At 40.1% G+C, this 20,992-nt stretch overlaps 1 protein-coding gene across 10 annotated transcripts in view; it reads right to left on the reverse strand.

Annotated features, from left to right (window-relative positions):
* The window catches only part of LOC139550835 (nuclear receptor coactivator 2-like), a 70,836-nt gene that overhangs the window by 25,753 nt on the left and 24,091 nt on the right, over positions 1-20,992 (reverse strand). For 9 of the 10 annotated variants that reach the window (XM_071362031.1, XM_071362030.1, XM_071362027.1 and 6 more), the window contains exon 2: positions 1,119-1,229. In XM_071362031.1, coding sequence (XP_071218132.1) covers positions 1,119-1,210 — 92 coding nt within the window. In that variant the 5' untranslated portion in view covers positions 1,211-1,229. Of the gene's footprint in view, positions 1-1,118; positions 1,230-2,359; positions 2,440-20,992 lie in introns of all 10 variants that reach the window. The other variant, XM_071362024.1, reaches the window with a different exon arrangement.

Below are 20,992 nucleotides of genomic sequence, written 5' to 3' on the forward strand. Positions count from 1 at the left end.
TGACTATCCAATCTAATCATCACATTAGGTCTGCAAATGTGAGGATGCATAGAATGCTTTATTATAAAGGTGAAAATTATCTTCCCCAAACTTGAAACCACCACGCCGCCTATGTTAAAAGAACTGCCCACATTTACTTACCCTCAGCCAACAAGACGAGTAACAAATAGCAAAATCACTAGCCTATGTCAATCTTCTATCCCCAATAGTAGAAAAGTTAACTTATTATATTAGTCAGCTTATAGATTCCAAATTCACATAACCAGTAGGGCAGATCAGAACGTGTAGCATAAAATGGTGATGAAGTATTATTTCTTTACATTATAAGCACAGCAATGTGCACAAGGTAGTAGGCTACGTGCAAATGTTAGTTCCATAATGCAATTAGTGGGGAAAACACCATCATCAGCGGATTCATGTGACAGATGAAAATATCAGTTAGAAACGTAGAAAGAGTAGAGATCTAAAGATGCAACAACTAGCATGGGTTGATAATATGACTATGTTGATGTGTGCGTGCGTGCGTCGAGGCGCGTGCGTGCGTGCGTCGAGGCGTGTGCGTGCGTGCGTCGAGGCGCGCCGAGATTCGTGCGTGTGTGTCGAGGCGCGTGCGTGTGTGTCGAGGCGCGTGCGTGCGTTCACACATATATTGGAGAGGAATCTGTAACTGTAAGGTAGTGTCGCAAATGGCACCACAATCCTTATAAAGTGCACTTTATTTTGAACAGGGCCCTTAAAGCCTATAGATGGAAAAGGGTGCAATTTGGGCCACATACTTATTTACATTTACATACATTTAAGTCATTTAGCAGACGCTCTTATCCAGAGCGACTTACAAATTGGTGCATTCACCTTATGATATCCAGTGGAACAACCACTTTACAATAGTGCATCTAACTCTTTTAAGGGGGGGGGGGGGGGGGGGGGTTAGAAGGATTACTTTATCCTATCCTAGGTATTCCTTAAAGAGGTGGGGTTTCAGGTGTCTCCGGAAGGTGGTGATTGACTCCGCTGACCTGGCGTCGTGAGGGAGTTTGTTCCACCATTGGGGTGCCAGAGCAGCGAACAGTTTTGACTGGGCTTATATTATATTGTGTGTATTTGACAGCTGATCTTACCTGGGCCCCAGGAGGTCTGGGCCACATTCTTTTCGCTTCAGGGACTCTCCCCTGGCAGCAGGGTCGGGGGTGTTCTCCCCCGCACTACTCATCTTCAGCAAATATCACCAACTAAAGGGAGAGAAAGAAGACGCCATTAAAGCTCAAGGCTGACGAAGATCTTCAGATGGAAACACAATAAACCGCTGGAGTATTCAACAGTGTACAGGTATCTACCTTTATTTCAGGAGTACATTTTCTACCCTAGCACCTGCAAGTAATTGGATGGTCGTACATTATGTATGAAACAAGACGCGGTTTAGGACAATGAGAAATTGTAGGGAAAGTCTTTACCAACGAGAGAGACTGAGATGGGTGCTAATCATGACTCACCGTCTCTCACCTAGAGTGGCTTACGAAAGTATTCACCCCCCTTGGCATTTTTCCTATTTTGTTGCCTTACAACCTGGAATTAAAATTGATTTTTGGGGGGGTGAATTCCAAGACATTTAAAATGTTTCCCCTTAAAACCACTCGAGTGTTGCTTTAGCAGTATGCTTAGGGTCATTGTCCTGCTAGAAGGTGAACCTCTGTCCCAGTCTCAAATCTCTGGAAGACAAACAAGATTCCCTCAAGGATTTCCATGTATTTAGCACCATCCATCAATCCTTCAATTCTGACCAGTTTCCCAGTCCCTGCCGATGAAAAACATCCCCAGAGCATTATGCTGCCACCACCATGCTTCACTGTGGGGATGGTGTTCTCAGGGTTGAGAGGTGTTGGGTTTGCACCAGACATAGCGTTTTCCTTGATGGACAAAAATATACATTTTAGTCTCATCTGACCAGAGTACCTTCTTCCATATGTTTGGGGAGTCTCTCACATGCCTTTTGGCGAACACCAAACGTGTTTGCTGATTTTTTTCTTTAAGCAATGGCTTTTTTATGGCCACTCTTCTGTAAAGCCCAGCTCTGTGGAGTGTACGGCTTAAAAGTGCTCATATGGACAGATACTCCAATCTCCGCTGTGGAGCTTTGCAGCTCCTTCAGAGTTATCTTAGGTCTCTTTGTTGCCTCTCTGATTAATGCCCTCCTTGCCTGGTCCGTGAGTTTTGGTGGGCGGCCCTCTCTTGGCAGGTTTGTTGTGGTGCCATATTCTTTCCATTTTTTATAATGGATTTAATGGTGCTCCATGGGATGTTCAAAATTTCTGATATTTTTTTATAACCCAAATCTGTACTTCTCCACAACTTTGTCCCTGACCTGTTTGGAGAGCTCCTTGGTCATCATGGTGCCGCTTGCTTGGCGGTGCCACTTGCTTAATGGTGTTGCAGACTCTGAGGCTTTTCAAAACAGAAAGATAGAGATATATATATATATATATATATATATATATATATATATATATATATATATATATATATATATATATATATATATATATATATACACACACACACACACACACACACACACACACACACACACACACACACACACACACACACACACACACACACACACACACACACACACACACACACACAGAGAGAGATCATGTGACACTTTATTTAAGTCCACCTGTGTGCAATCTAACTAATTATGTGAAGGTAATTGGTTGCACCAGATCTTATTTAGGGGCTTCATAGCAAAGGTGGTGAATACATATGCAAGTACCACTTTTCTGTTTTTTATTTTTTAGAAACAAGTTAAAAAAATAATTTAAAAAAATCACTTCACCATTTTGTGTATGTCCATTACATGAAATCCAAATAAAAATCTATTAAAATTACAGGTTGTAATGTTACAAAATAGAAAAAAAAAAAAAAACTTTTGCAAGACACTGTATCTAGTACATGTCCTCCCAGTCAGCCACGTTGTGTGGGAAGCCTAACTGTAGAAGGTGTCAAAATGTTTACCTCATTATAAGGCAATTTGTATGGCTGTGTAATGGCTGTGCATGGGCTTCTGTCTCCCATCAAATCCAGGCTGAGGGAGGAAGACCGAGAGTGTATGGCTGCCTTGTGTTTCTGCTCTGTTTGCAGTTATTGGCGAGAGTAGCCCCCCCACTAGTCTGTTCAAGACTCTTCACCAGTCAATGCTATTGGTTTGTCAATTACAGAAGTAACAGCGCCTCTTAAAGGGTGTATACACAGGCCAGACCGAACGACACTGGAAATGGCACCCTATTCCCTTCATAGTGCACTGCTTTTGACCAGTGCCCATAGGACTGGTTATGGCCAAAGTAGTACATCATAAAGCGAATAGGGTTCCATTTGGGACATAGCCCCTTTGTAGTCTAAACAGAGCTACTTCCTTACCCTGCCCAGTTTGCGCGGACTGATACTAGGCTGACATTCAGGTCCTGCATTGACTGATGCTTCAATAGTAAGAGATCTGTCAACAACAAGGGGCTGTGAACTCAAACACAGAGAGGATGATCACAACTGACCTGCATGGACAGACTGCTGGCCTCATTCAAAAATCACACCACTTTTCCCCGAATGACTGCGGTAAGCAATAAGAATTACAGATCTCTGACTAACACAATTTCCTTATAGAGATGTATAGAACTGTTTCATCGTGACTCATGAAAATACACATCTACAGTGATCTGCATCTAATTCCCGTATATCCTAAAAAAAACAATGCAATAAAAAATGAATGAATACACATCCAAAATAAACCGTAGTATTAGTCAAGGTCTCATTACATATACAGCCAGCCTGGCCAGTTAGCCTAGCGCATCTCTAGGGCGTGTCAGCTAGCCTAGCGTTGAGCTGATCTGAGTTGCTGGTGGAATAGCAGACTAGTGTACTAAGAACCCAGGCAGGCCAGCACATCACCTGACCATTACATAACACACAGCCTGGACCTGCCACTGAGCAGATAGAGCACCAGCTGGGGCAAATCTCCCTGCTCATCTAAATGAATAATCAGCCCATAGATCCCTGCTGGAGACTACACTGGCACTATTAGATCAGGAGGAGGAGGACAGGGGGGGAGGAATCAGCAGCAGCAGGGAGGAAGAGGAGATGTCTCAGTCTACTTCTCTCATTTATGCATGCTTACCAAATTTATACAGGAATGAATTGTTAGGGCTTCTTACTTGCTCAGTTAAATTAGAGGGGGTGGTATCAAAGCTCTCAAGAAATGAAACGGATCATATAAGCATCTTGAGACGCTGTGATTAGAGCTGTGGCGGTCATGAAATTGTCAGCCAGTTATTGTCAGAACAGAACTTAACTGAATAATACAGAAAATATATTTTTTCTGTTATGGAGTGAGTACCTATATGAAGTGGCTATGATGAGGTAAAGGTGATCATTTGAAAACAGGTCCTATATGCTAGATTTAGAGTTATTTGGCAACTTTAGTTGTGAATGATAAACATTTGAATGTCTTATAAAACAAAACATATAAATGGGCTGCATGATGCGACTATAGGATATTGATGATTTGAGAAAGTAACAACAAACAAAAAACAAAGCTTGTGCTCTGTTCCTTGCCTCGGGCTGCACACGCTATTCTCTCATCAAGTAACCATACTTTCACCAATCAGACTAAACTGAGAATAATCTGGTCTTTACTAATATGAAAAACAAGTTTCGATTTTGAAATGGTCCATTATCAAATGGGTAGGAACACGGGCAGGGGGGAAAAAGACTGTATGCACACGAAAAGCGAATGGAGGCGGTGCACTTTCCAGCTTGTCTGTTTTGTTGTCTACTTCGGTTTGACAGCGATGCAGGTGATATTCCGCCCAAACTCTGTATGCCATGGGCTCTCCAACCTTGTTCCTGCAGCTACACGGTGCTTAATTTGGAAAACCAAGTGAAATCTGGTCAGGAACGTCGATAGTAACATGTTTTCGCAACAGAGCATATTTCACTAAAATGTTGACAGTCCATCTGCGTGCTCGAGAAAGGGATAACGGAGAGAGAGAAGATGGAAACGCATGGTGGTGAGATATTCTGTATAGCAAAAAAAAGGTACTGTCACCCAATTAATTATAGAAACATTTTTAAAAATTCACTCTTACTACGCTATTCAAATCAAATTCACTAATTGTAGTGGAACTGTAAGCCGCCCTGCACAATCAATGAACCAACAGCATCGCCTAGGGCTACACGCTCTCCCAGACTCATGGATAGAAATGTTGAAGCGTAGCATAATGTAACCAGTCCATCCAGTATGCATAATAATACAGTCCACACTCAAAGGCCAGACCAATAAAAGTACCAAAGACATCTTAAATCAGTTTGGTTTCATGTTTTTCTGCCATGCATAATATGCAGTAGGCTATGTATTGTATAATGGCACAATCATTTTCATTCATAAGCCTATGCTCTAATATACATGAGTGTTTTGAATGAATCATCACCATAGAAAGCGCTGTCCATTTCATTGTGTTAGGGTTTAAAAACAACATCCACCACAACCATGTTTCAACCTGCTTCTTCAAGAGATCAGAGTACGGTGAGTTTTAAAAGTACGATAGGCTTAGTGTTTTGATAAGTGTTTGATGCGATTTTCAATTGCATTTATGTCAGAGTGGTTAGAGGGACAATACAGCCCTGAGTACCAACCATTAGGAACAGATGGTTATTAGCAAGTTGGGTACTACCGAAGCATGTCCAGAGTGCATAAAAAGGAGATTACAGTGACAACGATTCACGTGGAATTTTACTGCGGTCATGACTACTGGTGTGGCGGTAATATGGTCACCGCAACAGCCCTAGTTGTGATTATGTCAATTAATGTCCATGTTAAACCATGCATGTAGGGAAACATATTTACTTGCTCCCATTCATGGCTAATGACAAGGCATTTTCACTGTAAAGCTTCAACTGATTGTGTATGTACATACCTAAAAGCTGTACTGTATGCATTAGAGAACATTGAAGACCTTTGCCACAACCCATAGAGATGTCTGTACCACTTTCCATCAATGTTTATTTTTATTCATTTTTTAAACCAGGAAAAGCCAATTGAGGCAGTCTCTTTTGCAAGGAAGACCTGGCCAAGAAATGTAAGCATACAATTAGCACAACACAATTCTCCTGAAAAAAAGTTGTGCGCCCGAGTTTTAAACTCATTGATGGGCACTAGTACATCCAGTTCAAGCATACAATACAGACAATTCCACAAGTAGCATGACACGGAGTTCACAGTCAGAGCAGGTGTTTGGGACAACGTAATATAGCCGTGCCATTTGGGATACAGCCCCTGTCATTAATTGTTCTGTGTTCCAATAATTGTTGCGTGTTCCTCTTCAGCCACCGTAGTTGAGCTGTCCTAAAATATATAGTGAGTGGACTGACTGGCAATGCATTTGGGATTTCAGTAAAATGAACTAATCCTGATGAAGAGACAACAGACGAGACTGAAGGTAGTGGTAATACAATACCACAGAGGCATGGTCAAACTTGACTCGTACATTTTTTATACTAAAGTCGCTTTTCCGCCAACTTTACCATAATTCGGCCATAATTCTTTTTTTGCACCTTTTCCTTATATCTGAAAGGTATTGCCAGTATCAAGTCAAAACTGGTATTTACGCCTAACGACCTAGTAATCATTTCGGTAAAGTTCTGCATAAGGCTTAGTATGAAACGTAGCCGTAATGCTGGAGGCGGCACTGGCACGCACTACGCTCTTAAAAACACTCGATGGTTGCTAGGCAGTGCCAGTTAACCATCCTCCTGCCAGTTCTAAACTTTGCAAGGCATGTCATTTCTCCCATCTCTTCACATAGCCCACCATTAAGCAGGCACTGTTTTCTTACCCACAACTGGATGGATCCATACATAATTAATGTAGGAATAAATATCACTGAATGATGAAAATATTGGAATAAAGTAGGCTAATGCAACTGAAGGCATGTATCAAATTGTTGCTTAAAACTTCTTATGGATAGGGGGCAGCATTTTCACGTTTGGATGAAAAGCATGCCCAGAGTAAACTGCCTCCTACTCATTCCCAGATGCTAATGTATTAGTATTGGATAGAAAACACTCTAAAGTTTCTAAAAAACTGTTTGAATCATGTCTGTGACTATAACAGAACTTATTTGGCAGGTAAAACCCAGAGGACAAACCATTCAGAATTTTTTTTTTGAGGTCACTCTCTTTTCAATGAGGTTTCATTAGGAATCCAGATTTCTAAGGGACCTTCCTGCAGTTCCTATCGCTTCCACTGGATGTCAACAGTCTTTAGAAATTGGTTGAGGTTTTTCCTTTGAGAAATTAAGAAGTAGCCCTGTTCAGAACGAGGGTCGAGTGAAGTGTACTGTTTGTTAGAGGCGCGTGACCAGAAAGCATTCTACACATCGTTTTCCTCCGGTATTGAACACAGATCATCCCGTCTTCAATTTTATCGATTATTTACGTTAAAAAATACCTAAAGTTGTATTACAAAAGTAGTTTGAAATGTTTGGACATAGCTTACAGGTAACTTGAGATATTTTGTAGTCACGTTGTGCAAGTTGGAACCAGTGTTTTTCTGGATCAAACGCGCCAAATAAATGGACATTATGGATATATAATCGACGGAATTAATCGAAGAAAAGGACCATTTGTGATGTTTATGGGACATATTGGAGTGCCAACAGAAAAAGCTTGTCAAAGATAAGGCATGAATTATATCTTTATTTCTGCGTTTTGTGTCGAGCCGGGAGGGTTGAAATATGATGGTTTGTGATTGTTTGCTTGGGTGCTATCCTCAGATAATAGCATTGTTTGCTTTCGCCGTAGAGCATTTTTGAAATCTGACACGTTGGCTGGATTCACAACAAGTGTAGCTTTAATTTGGTATATTGAATGTGTGATTTCATGAAAGTAAAATTTTTATAGTAATTTATTTGAATTTGGCGCTCTGCATTTTCACTGCTAGCGTCCCACATATCCCAGAGAGGTTAATGAAACTACCAAAGTCATCAAATCATTGTAATACATTTTAAGCAATAGTCTACCCGCTTGTGGTCAACTAGACGATCATTTCAGCCCCGTTTTGATTGGGACAGTGCCATCGCACTCCTTTGAGACAAGCGTGGGGACTCGTCTTGATTAAAAACATTTTCAGACATTTGCTTTGCTAGTTATAGCTTAATGTAAGCTAGCTAACATTGAAACTGGTTGGTTAGGTACCTGCAGATTCATGCAGGGTAGTAACGTCATGAGTTGGGATTATGGTTCAATTGTTTAGCTAGCTACATGTCTTAACAAAAGACTAAACAAGTTGGCAAAAAAACATAATTAAATTGTTGTCAGCAGCACAGTTGCAGTCACCAACACTGGATAACAAAAAACTGCCCAACCAGCTCTGCTAGGACGAGTAAAATAGTCAGAGTGAGCTGTTGTCTAATTTGTGTCTGGACGTAACTAGCAAGATAGCCAATGTTATCTTGGGTGCTGTTGTTAGGACAGAACACTCTGATCAACCCTACTCCTCGGCCAGAGCGTCCAGTGTGCGCTCTGAACGCCCCGAGAGCGAATTTACGAACGGACAATCCGACAACACTCTGAGACTGCAAGCCCACTGGCACTCCAGATTACATTTACGAACACACCCGTAGTATAAACCAGCCTTTAGTCTTAATCTTTGGTTGTTTAGTACATAGCCTCACATGTGAATCCTTAGATATGGGTGGGGATAAAGCTTAAAAAGGGTGTGAACGATGCTGAATCGGTGTAGACAAAGAGCTCACCAGTAGGTACCAAAACATTCAAAGGCCATTTTCTCAAAAGTGAGGTTACAAGTTCATCAACTTTCAAAGCAGAATTACTTTCCCATTGTTCCTCAACTGTAGTGTATGATATACAATTTTCTAGCTCCGAGTCTCTACTTTTATCAAATGTAAAAAAACACAACTTCAAATTTTGCTACATAAAACCGAATCGAGACGGTTGGTCACATTTTGTCAGCATGTTAGGCTATCAGGTTAACAAGTGAATTATTTTGCTCTTCACTCGCAGTCACTTAGTAGCCTAGACCTACTCCCTACCAAAAGCCTGTGACTTCACGGACGTGTCTCAATCAATGTGATTTAAACTGAATCTCCATCTGTATAGGCTATTTGGTTCATTGGTTTCTGGCTGGGCCAATAAGTGGAGGTGTTATAGCTCATCAATTCGTATGCTCGTCGATCACTGATCAGAAACATTTTGGATGCAATAATGTAGCCCAAATCAAGTGTAGGCCTATTATTTTGCTGGATCGCGTATAGGCAACTCCAAAAGCCCACAGAGGTTGTGAAATATGAACACAAGACTCACATGCTTTAGAAAATAGGATTGCTATTATTTTCATGATGAGGATACTCAATGTAAGACCCTACTCCTGCACCTTAAAGTGGCGTGAGGGTAGGAAAGAGATGTGGAGCAAAAAAGCATGGGCTTTGGCTCTGTTTCAAAATAACCCTTTTTTTACATGACAGCAGTTCCACACATTCCCGTGACAAGTTGTGTGGGAAAAATATATTTTATTCTTACTACAAATTATATATATATATATGTGTGTTGACTGATCGAGGTAGGTGTGTCGTGTCTGTTTAATGAGAATGTGGTTAAAAGAAATGTTTTAAAAAATCTAAAAAATCTGGCAAAACACTGTATATCCTATGTGAAAGCAGTATCAGTAAACAGAGGTAGTGTCCCAAACGGCACCCTGTTCCCTATATAGTGCACTACTTTGACAGAGAGCCCTATGGCACTACATAGGGAATAGAGTGTCATTTGGGACGCAGCCCATTGCAAACAGCCTGCATTGGAGGGTCACCATGACCCCATGATGTGGGGCGACATGTTTCAAGAGCAAACACACAACTGTTTGTCTGGCTGCTTGGAATAAATGCATGGACAGAGCCTAGCCTACATCCTCATTCCATTACAAGGTGGCAGCTCTATACAGTCAGAAGATATAAATCATGTCCCACATTAGTGCTACACATTGTGATTCCACCCCCCATACAGCACTTTGAGCATCTGGAAAGGCACTACATAAATGCAGTCAATTATTAGCATTATTAATTATGTCAAAATACGGACCATTCAGCCATTTCCACCGTCGACTAAAGTTGAGGAACACCATTGGCTTTTATTTAGGGGGTAGATCAGCTTTAATACTGCAGATAGAGTGTAGCTTCTATCAATGTAATTGTCTGCATCTTTTCCAATCCCCCATATATTTGTTTGTAAACATTTTCTCCTAACCCTACCACCCCTCCCCTAATTGGAGTAAAGTAATGGACAATACTTAGGCTTCTACATCCAGCTTATAAATACTATATACCTAAAAATGTGCTATATATTTTTCAACTGTGCTGTGATGTTTCACAAAAGTTCTGAACCTTTATTCTCACAGTTTCTACAGATTGTAATTAAAGAATTATATTTATAGCAACATTTTTTATATTATTGATCGATTGACTAGGTTTTTTCAAATCACCCAGCAGTGCTATCCCTAGAATGCCAGCATCCCGGAGTCGCCTCTTCACTGTTGATGTTGAGACTTGGGTTTTGCGGGTATTATTTAACGAAGCTGCCAGTTGAGGACTTGTGAGGCGTCTGTTTCTCAAACTATACCCTAATGTACTTGTCCTCTTGCTCAGTTGTGCAATGGGGCCTCCCACTCTTTCTATTCTGGTTAGAGCCAGTTTGCGCTGTTCTGTGAAGGGAGTAGTACACAGCAATGTACGAGATCTTCAGTTTCTTGGCAATTTCTCACATGGAATAGCCTTCATTTCTCAGAACAGACTGATCAGTTTCAGAAGAAAGTAGTTTGTTTCTGGCCATTTTGAGCCTGTAATCAAACCCACAAATGCTGATGCTCCATATACTCAACTAGTCTAAAGGTCAGTTTTATTGCTTCTTTAAAATCAGGACAACAGTTTTCAGCTGTGCTAACATACTTGCAAAAGGGTTTAAGGATCAATTAGCCTTTTAAAATAATGGGCCTCTGTACACCTATGTAGATATTCCATTAAAGAAATCTGCTGTTTCCAGCTACAATAGTCATTTACAACATTAACAATGTCTCCACTGTATTTCTGATCAATTTTATGTTATTTAAAAAATTGACAAAAAAGTGCTTTTCTTTCAAAAACAAGGACATTTCTATGTGACCCCAAACTTTTGAACGGTAGTGTGTGTGTGTGTGTGTGTGTATACACACAACCACTTTTTTCCCCCCTCCATTCTATTTTGCAAGAATGTATAATAATTTAAACTGAAAATCAAACATTTTGAAACCAGGGATGTTTTGCGTATCAGTTCATGAACCATGTTCCATGGAATTGGTACATTGAAAATCTCTGCTATCTATATGGCACAGCTATCAATTTTTTCTTCTTCTAGCTACATGTCTTAACAAAAGACTAAACAAGTTGGCAAAAAAACATAATTAAATTGTTGTCAGCAGCACAGTTGCAGTCACCAACACTGGATAACAAAAAACTGCCCAACCAGCTCTGCTAGGACGAGTAAAATAGTCAGAGTGAGCTGTTGTCTAATTTGTGTCTGGACGTAACTAGCAAGATAGCCAATGTTATCTTGGGTGCTGTTGTTAGGACAGAACACTCTGATCAACCCTACTCCTCGGCCAGAGCGTCCAGTGTGCGCTCTGAACGCCCCGAGAGCGAATTTACGAACGGACAATCCGACAACACTCTGAGACTGCAAGCCCACTGGCACTCCAGATTACATTTACGAACACACCCGTAGTATAAACCAGCCTTTAGTCTTAATCTTTGGTTGTTTAGTACATAGCCTCACATGTGAATCCTTAGATATGGGTGGGGATAAAGCTTAAAAAGGGTGTGAACGATGCTGAATCGGTGTAGACAAAGAGCTCACCAGTAGGTACCAAAACATTCAAAGGCCATTTTCTCAAAAGTGAGGTTACAAGTTCATCAACTTTCAAAGCAGAATTACTTTCCCATTGTTCCTCAACTGTAGTGTATGATATACAATTTTCTAGCTCCGAGTCTCTACTTTTATCAAATGTAAAAAAACACAACTTCAAATTTTGCTACATAAAACCGAATCGAGACGGTTGGTCACATTTTGTCAGCATGTTAGGCTATCAGGTTAACAAGTGAATTATTTTGCTCTTCACTCGCAGTCACTTAGTAGCCTAGACCTACTCCCTACCAAAAGCCTGTGACTTCACGGACGTGTCTCAATCAATGTGATTTAAACTGAATCTCCATCTGTATAGGCTATTTGGTTCATTGGTTTCTGGCTGGGCCAATAAGTGGAGGTGTTATAGCTCATCAATTCGTATGCTCGTCGATCACTGATCAGAAACATTTTGGATGCAATAATGTAGCCCAAATCAAGTGTAGGCCTATTATTTTGCTGGATCGCGTATAGGCAACTCCAAAAGCCCACAGAGGTTGTGAAATATGAACACAAGACTCACATGCTTTAGAAAATAGGATTGCTATTATTTTCATGATGAGGATACTCAATGTAAGACCCTACTCCTGCACCTTAAAGTGGCGTGAGGGTAGGAAAGAGATGTGGAGCAAAAAAGCATGGGCTTTGGCTCTGTTTCAAAATAACCCTTTTTTTACATGACAGCAGTTCCACACATTCCCGTGACAAGTTGTGTGGGAAAAATATATTTTATTCTTACTACAAATTATATATATATATATGTGTGTTGACTGATCGAGGTAGGTGTGTCGTGTCTGTTTAATGAGAATGTGGTTAAAAGAAATGTTTTAAAAAATCTAAAAAATCTGGCAAAACACTGTATATCCTATGTGAAAGCAGTATCAGTAAACAGAGGTAGTGTCCCAAACGGCACCCTGTTCCCTATATAGTGCACTACTTTGACAGAGAGCCCTATGGCACTACATAGGGAATAGAGTGTCATTTGGGACGCAGCCCATTGCAAACAGCCTGCATTGGAGGGTCACCATGACCCCATGATGTGGGGCGACATGTTTCAAGAGCAAACACACAACTGTTTGTCTGGCTGCTTGGAATAAATGCATGGACAGAGCCTAGCCTACATCCTCATTCCATTACAAGGTGGCAGCTCTATACAGTCAGAAGATATAAATCATGTCCCACATTAGTGCTACACATTGTGATTCCACCCCCCATACAGCACTTTGAGCATCTGGAAAGGCACTACATAAATGCAGTCAATTATTAGCATTATTAATTATGTCAAAATACGGACCATTCAGCCATTTCCACCGTCGACTAAAGTTGAGGAACACCATTGGCTTTTATTTAGGGGGTAGATCAGCTTTAATACTGCAGATAGAGTGTAGCTTCTATCAATGTAATTGTCTGCATCTTTTCCAATCCCCCATATATTTGTTTGTAAACATTTTCTCCTAACCCTACCACCCCTCCCCTAATTGGAGTAAAGTAATGGACAATACTTAGGCTTCTACATCCAGCTTATAAATACTATATACCTAAAAATGTGCTATATATTTTTCAACTGTGCTGTGATGTTTCACAAAAGTTCTGAACCTTTATTCTCACAGTTTCTACAGATTGTAATTAAAGAATTATATTTATAGCAACATTTTTTATATTATTGATCGATTGACTAGGTTTTTTCAAATCACCCAGCAGTGCTATCCCTAGAATGCCAGCATCCCGGAGTCGCCTCTTCACTGTTGATGTTGAGACTTGGGTTTTGCGGGTATTATTTAACGAAGCTGCCAGTTGAGGACTTGTGAGGCGTCTGTTTCTCAAACTATACCCTAATGTACTTGTCCTCTTGCTCAGTTGTGCAATGGGGCCTCCCACTCTTTCTATTCTGGTTAGAGCCAGTTTGCGCTGTTCTGTGAAGGGAGTAGTACACAGCAATGTACGAGATCTTCAGTTTCTTGGCAATTTCTCACATGGAATAGCCTTCATTTCTCAGAACAGACTGATCAGTTTCAGAAGAAAGTAGTTTGTTTCTGGCCATTTTGAGCCTGTAATCAAACCCACAAATGCTGATGCTCCATATACTCAACTAGTCTAAAGGTCAGTTTTATTGCTTCTTTAAAATCAGGACAACAGTTTTCAGCTGTGCTAACATACTTGCAAAAGGGTTTAAGGATCAATTAGCCTTTTAAAATAATGGGCCTCTGTACACCTATGTAGATATTCCATTAAAGAAATCTGCTGTTTCCAGCTACAATAGTCATTTACAACATTAACAATGTCTCCACTGTATTTCTGATCAATTTTATGTTATTTAAAAAATTGACAAAAAAGTGCTTTTCTTTCAAAAACAAGGACATTTCTATGTGACCCCAAACTTTTGAACGGTAGTGTGTGTGTGTGTGTGTGTGTATACACACAACCACTTTTTTCCCCCCTCCATTCTATTTTGCAAGAATGTATAATAATTTAAACTGAAAATCAAACATTTTGAAACCAGGGATGTTTTGCGTATCAGTTCATGAACCATGTTCCATGGAATTGGTACATTGAAAATCTCTGCTATCTATATGGCACAGCTATCAATTTTTTCTTCTTCTAGCTACATGTCTTAACAAAAGACTAAACAAGTTGGCAAAAAAACATAATTAAATTGTTGTCAGCAGCACAGTTGCAGTCACCAACACTGGATAACAAAAAACTGCCCAACCAGCTCTGCTAGGACGAGTAAAATAGTCAGAGTGAGCTGTTGTCTAATTTGTGTCTGGACGTAACTAGCAAGATAGCCAATGTTATCTTGGGTGCTGTTGTTAGGACAGAACACTCTGATCAACCCTACTCCTCGGCCAGAGCGTCCAGTGTGCGCTCTGAACGCCCCGAGAGCGAATTTACGAACGGACAATCCGACAACACTCTGAGACTGCAAGCCCACTGGCACTCCAGATTACATTTACGAACACACCCGTAGTATAAACCAGCCTTTAGTCTTAATCTTTGGTTGTTTAGTACATAGCCTCACATGTGAATCCTTAGATATGGGTGGGGATAAAGCTTAAAAAGGGTGTGAACGATGCTGAATCGGTGTAGACAAAGAGCTCACCAGTAGGTACCAAAACATTCAAAGGCCATTTTCTCAAAAGTGAGGTTACAAGTTCATCAACTTTCAAAGCAGAATTACTTTCCCATTGTTCCTCAACTGTAGTGTATGATATACAATTTTCTAGCTCCGAGTCTCTACTTTTATCAAATGTAAAAAAACACAACTTCAAATTTTGCTACATAAAACCGAATCGAGACGGTTGGTCACATTTTGTCAGCATGTTAGGCTATCAGGTTAACAAGTGAATTATTTTGCTCTTCACTCGCAGTCACTTAGTAGCCTAGACCTACTCCCTACCAAAAGCCTGTGACTTCACGGACGTGTCTCAATCAATGTGATTTAAACTGAATCTCCATCTGTATAGGCTATTTGGTTCATTGGTTTCTGGCTGGGCCAATAAGTGGAGGTGTTATAGCTCATCAATTCGTATGCTCGTCGATCACTGATCAGAAACATTTTGGATGCAATAATGTAGCCCAAATCAAGTGTAGGCCTATTATTTTGCTGGATCGCGTATAGGCAACTCCAAAAGCCCACAGAGGTTGTGAAATATGAACACAAGACTCACATGCTTTAGAAAATAGGATTGCTATTATTTTCATGATGAGGATACTCAATGTAAGACCCTACTCCTGCACCTTAAAGTGGCGTGAGGGTAGGAAAGAGATGTGGAGCAAAAAAGCATGGGCTTTGGCTCTGTTTCAAAATAACCCTTTTTTTACATGACAGCAGTTCCACACATTCCCGTGACAAGTTGTGTGGGAAAAATATATTTTATTCTTACTACAAATTATATATATATATATGTGTGTTGACTGATCGAGGTAGGTGTGTCGTGTCTGTTTAATGAGAATGTGGTTAAAAGAAATGTTTTAAAAAATCTAAAAAATCTGGCAAAACACTGTATATCCTATGTGAAAGCAGTATCAGTAAACAGAGGTAGTGTCCCAAACGGCACCCTGTTCCCTATATAGTGCACTACTTTGACAGAGAGCCCTATGGCACTACATAGGGAATAGAGTGTCATTTGGGACGCAGCCCATTGCAAACAGCCTGCATTGGAGGGTCACCATGACCCCATGATGTGGGGCGACATGTTTCAAGAGCAAACACACAACTGTTTGTCTGGCTGCTTGGAATAAATGCATGGACAGAGCCTAGCCTACATCCTCATTCCATTACAAGGTGGCAGCTCTATACAGTCAGAAGATATAAATCATGTCCCACATTAGTGCTACACATTGTGATTCCACCCCCCATACAGCACTTTGAGCATCTGGAAAGGCACTACATAAATGCAGTCAATTATTAGCATTATTAATTATGTCAAAATACGGACCATTCAGCCATTTCCACCGTCGACTAAAGTTGAGGAACACCATTGGCTTTTATTTAGGGGGTAGATCAGCTTTAATACTGCAGATAGAGTGTAGCTTCTATCAATGTAATTGTCTGCATCTTTTCCAATCCCCCATATATTTGTTTGTAAACATTTTCTCCTAACCCTACCACCCCTCCCCTAATTGGAGTAAAGTAATGGACAATACTTAGGCTTCTACATCCAGCTTATAAATACTATATACCTAAAAATGTGCTATATATTTTTCAACTGTGCTGTGATGTTTCACAAAAGTTCTGAACCTTTATTCTCACAGTTTCTACAGATTGTAATTAAAGAATTATATTTATAGCAACATTTTTTATATTATTGATCGATTGACTAGGTTTTTTCAAATCACCCAGCAGTGCTATCCCTAGAATGCCAGCATCCCGGAGTCGCCTCTTCACTGTTGATGTTGAGACTTGGGTTTTGCGGGTATTATTTAACGAAGCTGCCAGTTGAGGACTTGTGAGGCGTCTGTTTCTCAAACTATACCCTAATGTACTTGTCCTCTTGCTCAGTTGTGCAATGGGGCCTCCCACTCTTTCTATTCTGGTTAGAGCCAGTTTGCGCTGTTCTGTGAAGGGAGTAGTACACAGCAATGTACGAGATCTTCAGTTTCTTGGCAATTTCTCACATGGAATAGCCTTCATTTCTCAGAACAGACTGATCAGTTTCAGAAGAAAGTAGTTTGTTTCTGGCCATTTTGAGCCTGTAATCAAACCCACAAATGCTGATGCTCCATATACTCAACTAGTCTAAAGGTCAGTTTTATTGCTTCTTTAAAATCAGGACAACAGTTTTCAGCTGTGCTAACATACTTGCAAAAGGGTTTAAGGATCAATTAGCCTTTTAAAATAATGGGCCTCTGTACACCTATGTAGATATTCCATTAAAGAAATCTGCTGTTTCCAGCTACAATAGTCATTTACAACATTAACAATGTCTCCACTGTATTTCTGATCAATTTTATGTTATTTAAAAAATTGACAAAAAAGTGCTTTTCTTTCAAAAACAAGGACATTTCTATGTGACCCCAAACTTTTGAACGGTAGTGTGTGTGTGTGTGTGTGTGTATACACACAACCACTTTTTTCCCCCCTCCATTCTATTTTGCAAGAATGTATAATAATTTAAACTGAAAATCAAACATTTTGAAACCAGGGATGTTTTGCGTATCAGTTCATGAACCATGTTCCATGGAATTGGTACATTGAAAATCTCTGCTATCTATATGGCACAGCTATCAATTTTTTCTTCTTCTAGCTACATGTCTTAACAAAAGACTAAACAAGTTGGCAAAAAAACATAATTAAATTGTTGTCAGCAGCACAGTTGCAGTCACCAACACTGGATAACAAAAAACTGCCCAACCAGCTCTGCTAGGACGAGTAAAATAGTCAGAGTGAGCTGTTGTCTAATTTGTGTCTGGACGTAACTAGCAAGATAGCCAATGTTATCTTGGGTGCTGTTGTTAGGACAGAACACTCTGATCAACCCTACTCCTCGGCCAGAGCGTCCAGTGTGCGCTCTGAACGCCCCGAGAGCGAATTTACGAACGGACAATCCGACAACACTCTGAGACTGCAAGCCCACTGGCACTCCAGATTACATTTACGAACACACCCGTAGTATAAACCAGCCTTTAGTCTTAATCTTTGGTTGTTTAGTACATAGCCTCACATGTGAATCCTTAGATATGGGTGGGGATAAAGCTTAAAAAGGGTGTGAACGATGCTGAATCGGTGTAGACAAAGAGCTCACCAGTAGGTACCAAAACATTCAAAGGCCATTTTCTCAAAAGTGAGGTTACAAGTTCATCAACTTTCAAAGCAGAATTACTTTCCCATTGTTCCTCAACTGTAGTGTATGATATACAATTTTCTAGCTCCGAGTCTCTACTTTTATCAAATGTAAAAAAACACAACTTCAAATTTTGCTACATAAAACCGAATCGAGACGGTTGGTCACATTTTGTCAGCATGTTAGGCTATCAGGTTAACAAGTGAATTATTTTGCTCTTCACTCGCAGTCACTTAGTAGCCTAGACCTACTCCCTACCAAAAGCCTGTGACTTCACGGACGTGTCTCAATCAATGTGATTTAAACTGAATCTCCATCTGTATAGGCTATTTGGTTCATTGGTTTCTGGCTGGGCCAATAAGTGGAGGTGTTATAGCTCATCAATTCGTATGCTCGTCGATCACTGATCAGAAACATTTTGGATGCAATAATGTAGCCCAAATCAAGTGTAGGCCTATTATTTTGCTGGATCGCGTATAGGCAACTCCAAAAGCCCACAGAGGTTGTGAAATATGAACACAAGACTCACATGCTTTAGAAAATAGGATTGCTATTATTTTCATGATGAGGATACTCAATGTAAGACCCTACTCCTGCACCTTAAAGTGGCGTGAGGGTAGGAAAGAGATGTGGAGCAAAAAAGCATGGGCTTTGGCTCTGTTTCAAAATAACCCTTTTTTTACATGACAGCAGTTCCACACATTCCCGTGACAAGTTGTGTGGGAAAAATATATTTTATTCTTACTACAAATTATATATATATATATGTGTGTTGACTGATCGAGGTAGGTGTGTCGTGTCTGTTTAATGAGAATGTGGTTAAAAGAAATGTTTTAAAAAATCTAAAAAATCTGGCAAAACACTGTATATCCTATGTGAAAGCAGTATCAGTAAACAGAGGTAGTGTCCCAAACGGCACCCTGTTCCCTATATAGTGCACTACTTTGACAGAGAGCCCTATGGCACTACATAGGGAATAGAGTGTCATTTGGGACGCAGCCCATTGCAAACAGCCTGCATTGGAGGGTCACCATGACCCCATGATGTGGGGCGACATGTTTCAAGAGCAAACACACAACTGTTTGTCTGGCTGCTTGGAATAAATGCATGGACAGAGCCTAGCCTACATCCTCATTCCATTACAAGGTGGCAGCTCTATACAGTCAGAAGATATAAATCATGTCCCACATTAGTGCTACACATTGTGATTCCACCCCCCATACAGCACTTTGAGCATCTGGAAAGGCACTACATAAATGCAGTCAATTATTAGCATTATTAATTATGTCAAAATACGGACCATTCAGCCATTTCCACCGTCGACTAAAGTTGAGGAACACCATTGGCTTTTATTTAGGGGGTAGATCAGCTTTAATACTGCAGATAGAGTGTAGCTTCTATCAATGTAATTGTCTGCATCTTTTCCAATCCCCCATATATTTGTTTGTAAACATTTTCTCCTAACCCTACCACCCCTCCCCTAATTGGAGTAAAGTAATGGACAATACTTAGGCTTCTACATCCAGCTTATAAATACTATATACCTAAAAATGTGCTATATATTTTTCAACTGTGCTGTGATGTTTCACAAAAGTTCTGAACCTTTATTCTCACAGTTTCTACAGATTGTAATTAAAGAATTATATTTATAGCAACATTTTTTATATTATTGATCGATTGACTAGGTTTTTTCAAATCACCCAGCAGTGCTATCCCTAGAATGCCAGCATCCCGGAGTCGCCTCTTCACTGTTGATGTTGAGACTTGGGTTTTGCGGGTATTATTTAACGAAGCTGCCAGTTGAGGACTTGTGAGGCGTCTGTTTCTCAAACTATACCCTAATGTACTTGTCCTCTTGCTCAGTTGTGCAATGGGGCCTCCCACTCTTTCTATTCTGGTTAGAGCCAGTTTGCGCTGTTCTGTGAAGGGAGTAGTACACAGCAATGTACGAGATCTTCAGTTTCTTGGCAATTTCTCACATGGAATAGCCTTCATTTCTCAGAACAGACTGATCAGTTTCAGAAGAAAGTAGTTTGTTTCTGGCCATTTTGAGCCTGTAATCAAACCCACAAATGCTGATGCTCCATATACTCAACTAGTCTAAAGGTCAGTTTTATTGCTTCTTTAAAATCAGGACAACAGTTTTCAGCTGTGCTAACATACTTGCAAAAGGGTTTAAGGATCAATTAGCCTTTTAAAATAATGGGCCTCTGTACACCTATGTAGATATTCCATTAAAGAAATCTGCTGTTTCCAGCTACAATAGTCATTTACAACATTAACAATGTCTCCACTGTATTTCTGATCAATTTTATGTTATTTAAAAAATTGACAAAAAAGTGCTTTTCTTTCAAAAACAAGGACATTTCTATGTGACCCCAAACTTTTGAACGGTAGTGTGTGTGTGTGTGTGTGTGTATACACACAACCACTTTTTTCCCCCCTCCATTCTATTTTGCAAGAATGTATAATAATTTAAACTGAAAATCAAACATTTTGAAACCAGGGATGTTTTGCGTATCAGTTCATGAACCATGTTCCATGGAATTGGTACATTGAAAATCTCTGCTATCTATATGGCACAGCTATCAATTTTTTCTTCTTCTAGCTACATGTCTTAACAAAAGACTAAACAAGTTGGCAAAAAAACATAATTAAATTGTTGTCAGCAGCACAGTTGCAGTCACCAACACTGGATAACAAAAAACTGCCCA

The sequence above is a fragment of the Salvelinus alpinus genome, chromosome 23, assembly GCF_045679555.1.
Source record: "Salvelinus alpinus chromosome 23, SLU_Salpinus.1, whole genome shotgun sequence".
Lineage (NCBI taxonomy): Eukaryota > Metazoa > Chordata > Actinopteri > Salmoniformes > Salmonidae > Salvelinus > Salvelinus alpinus.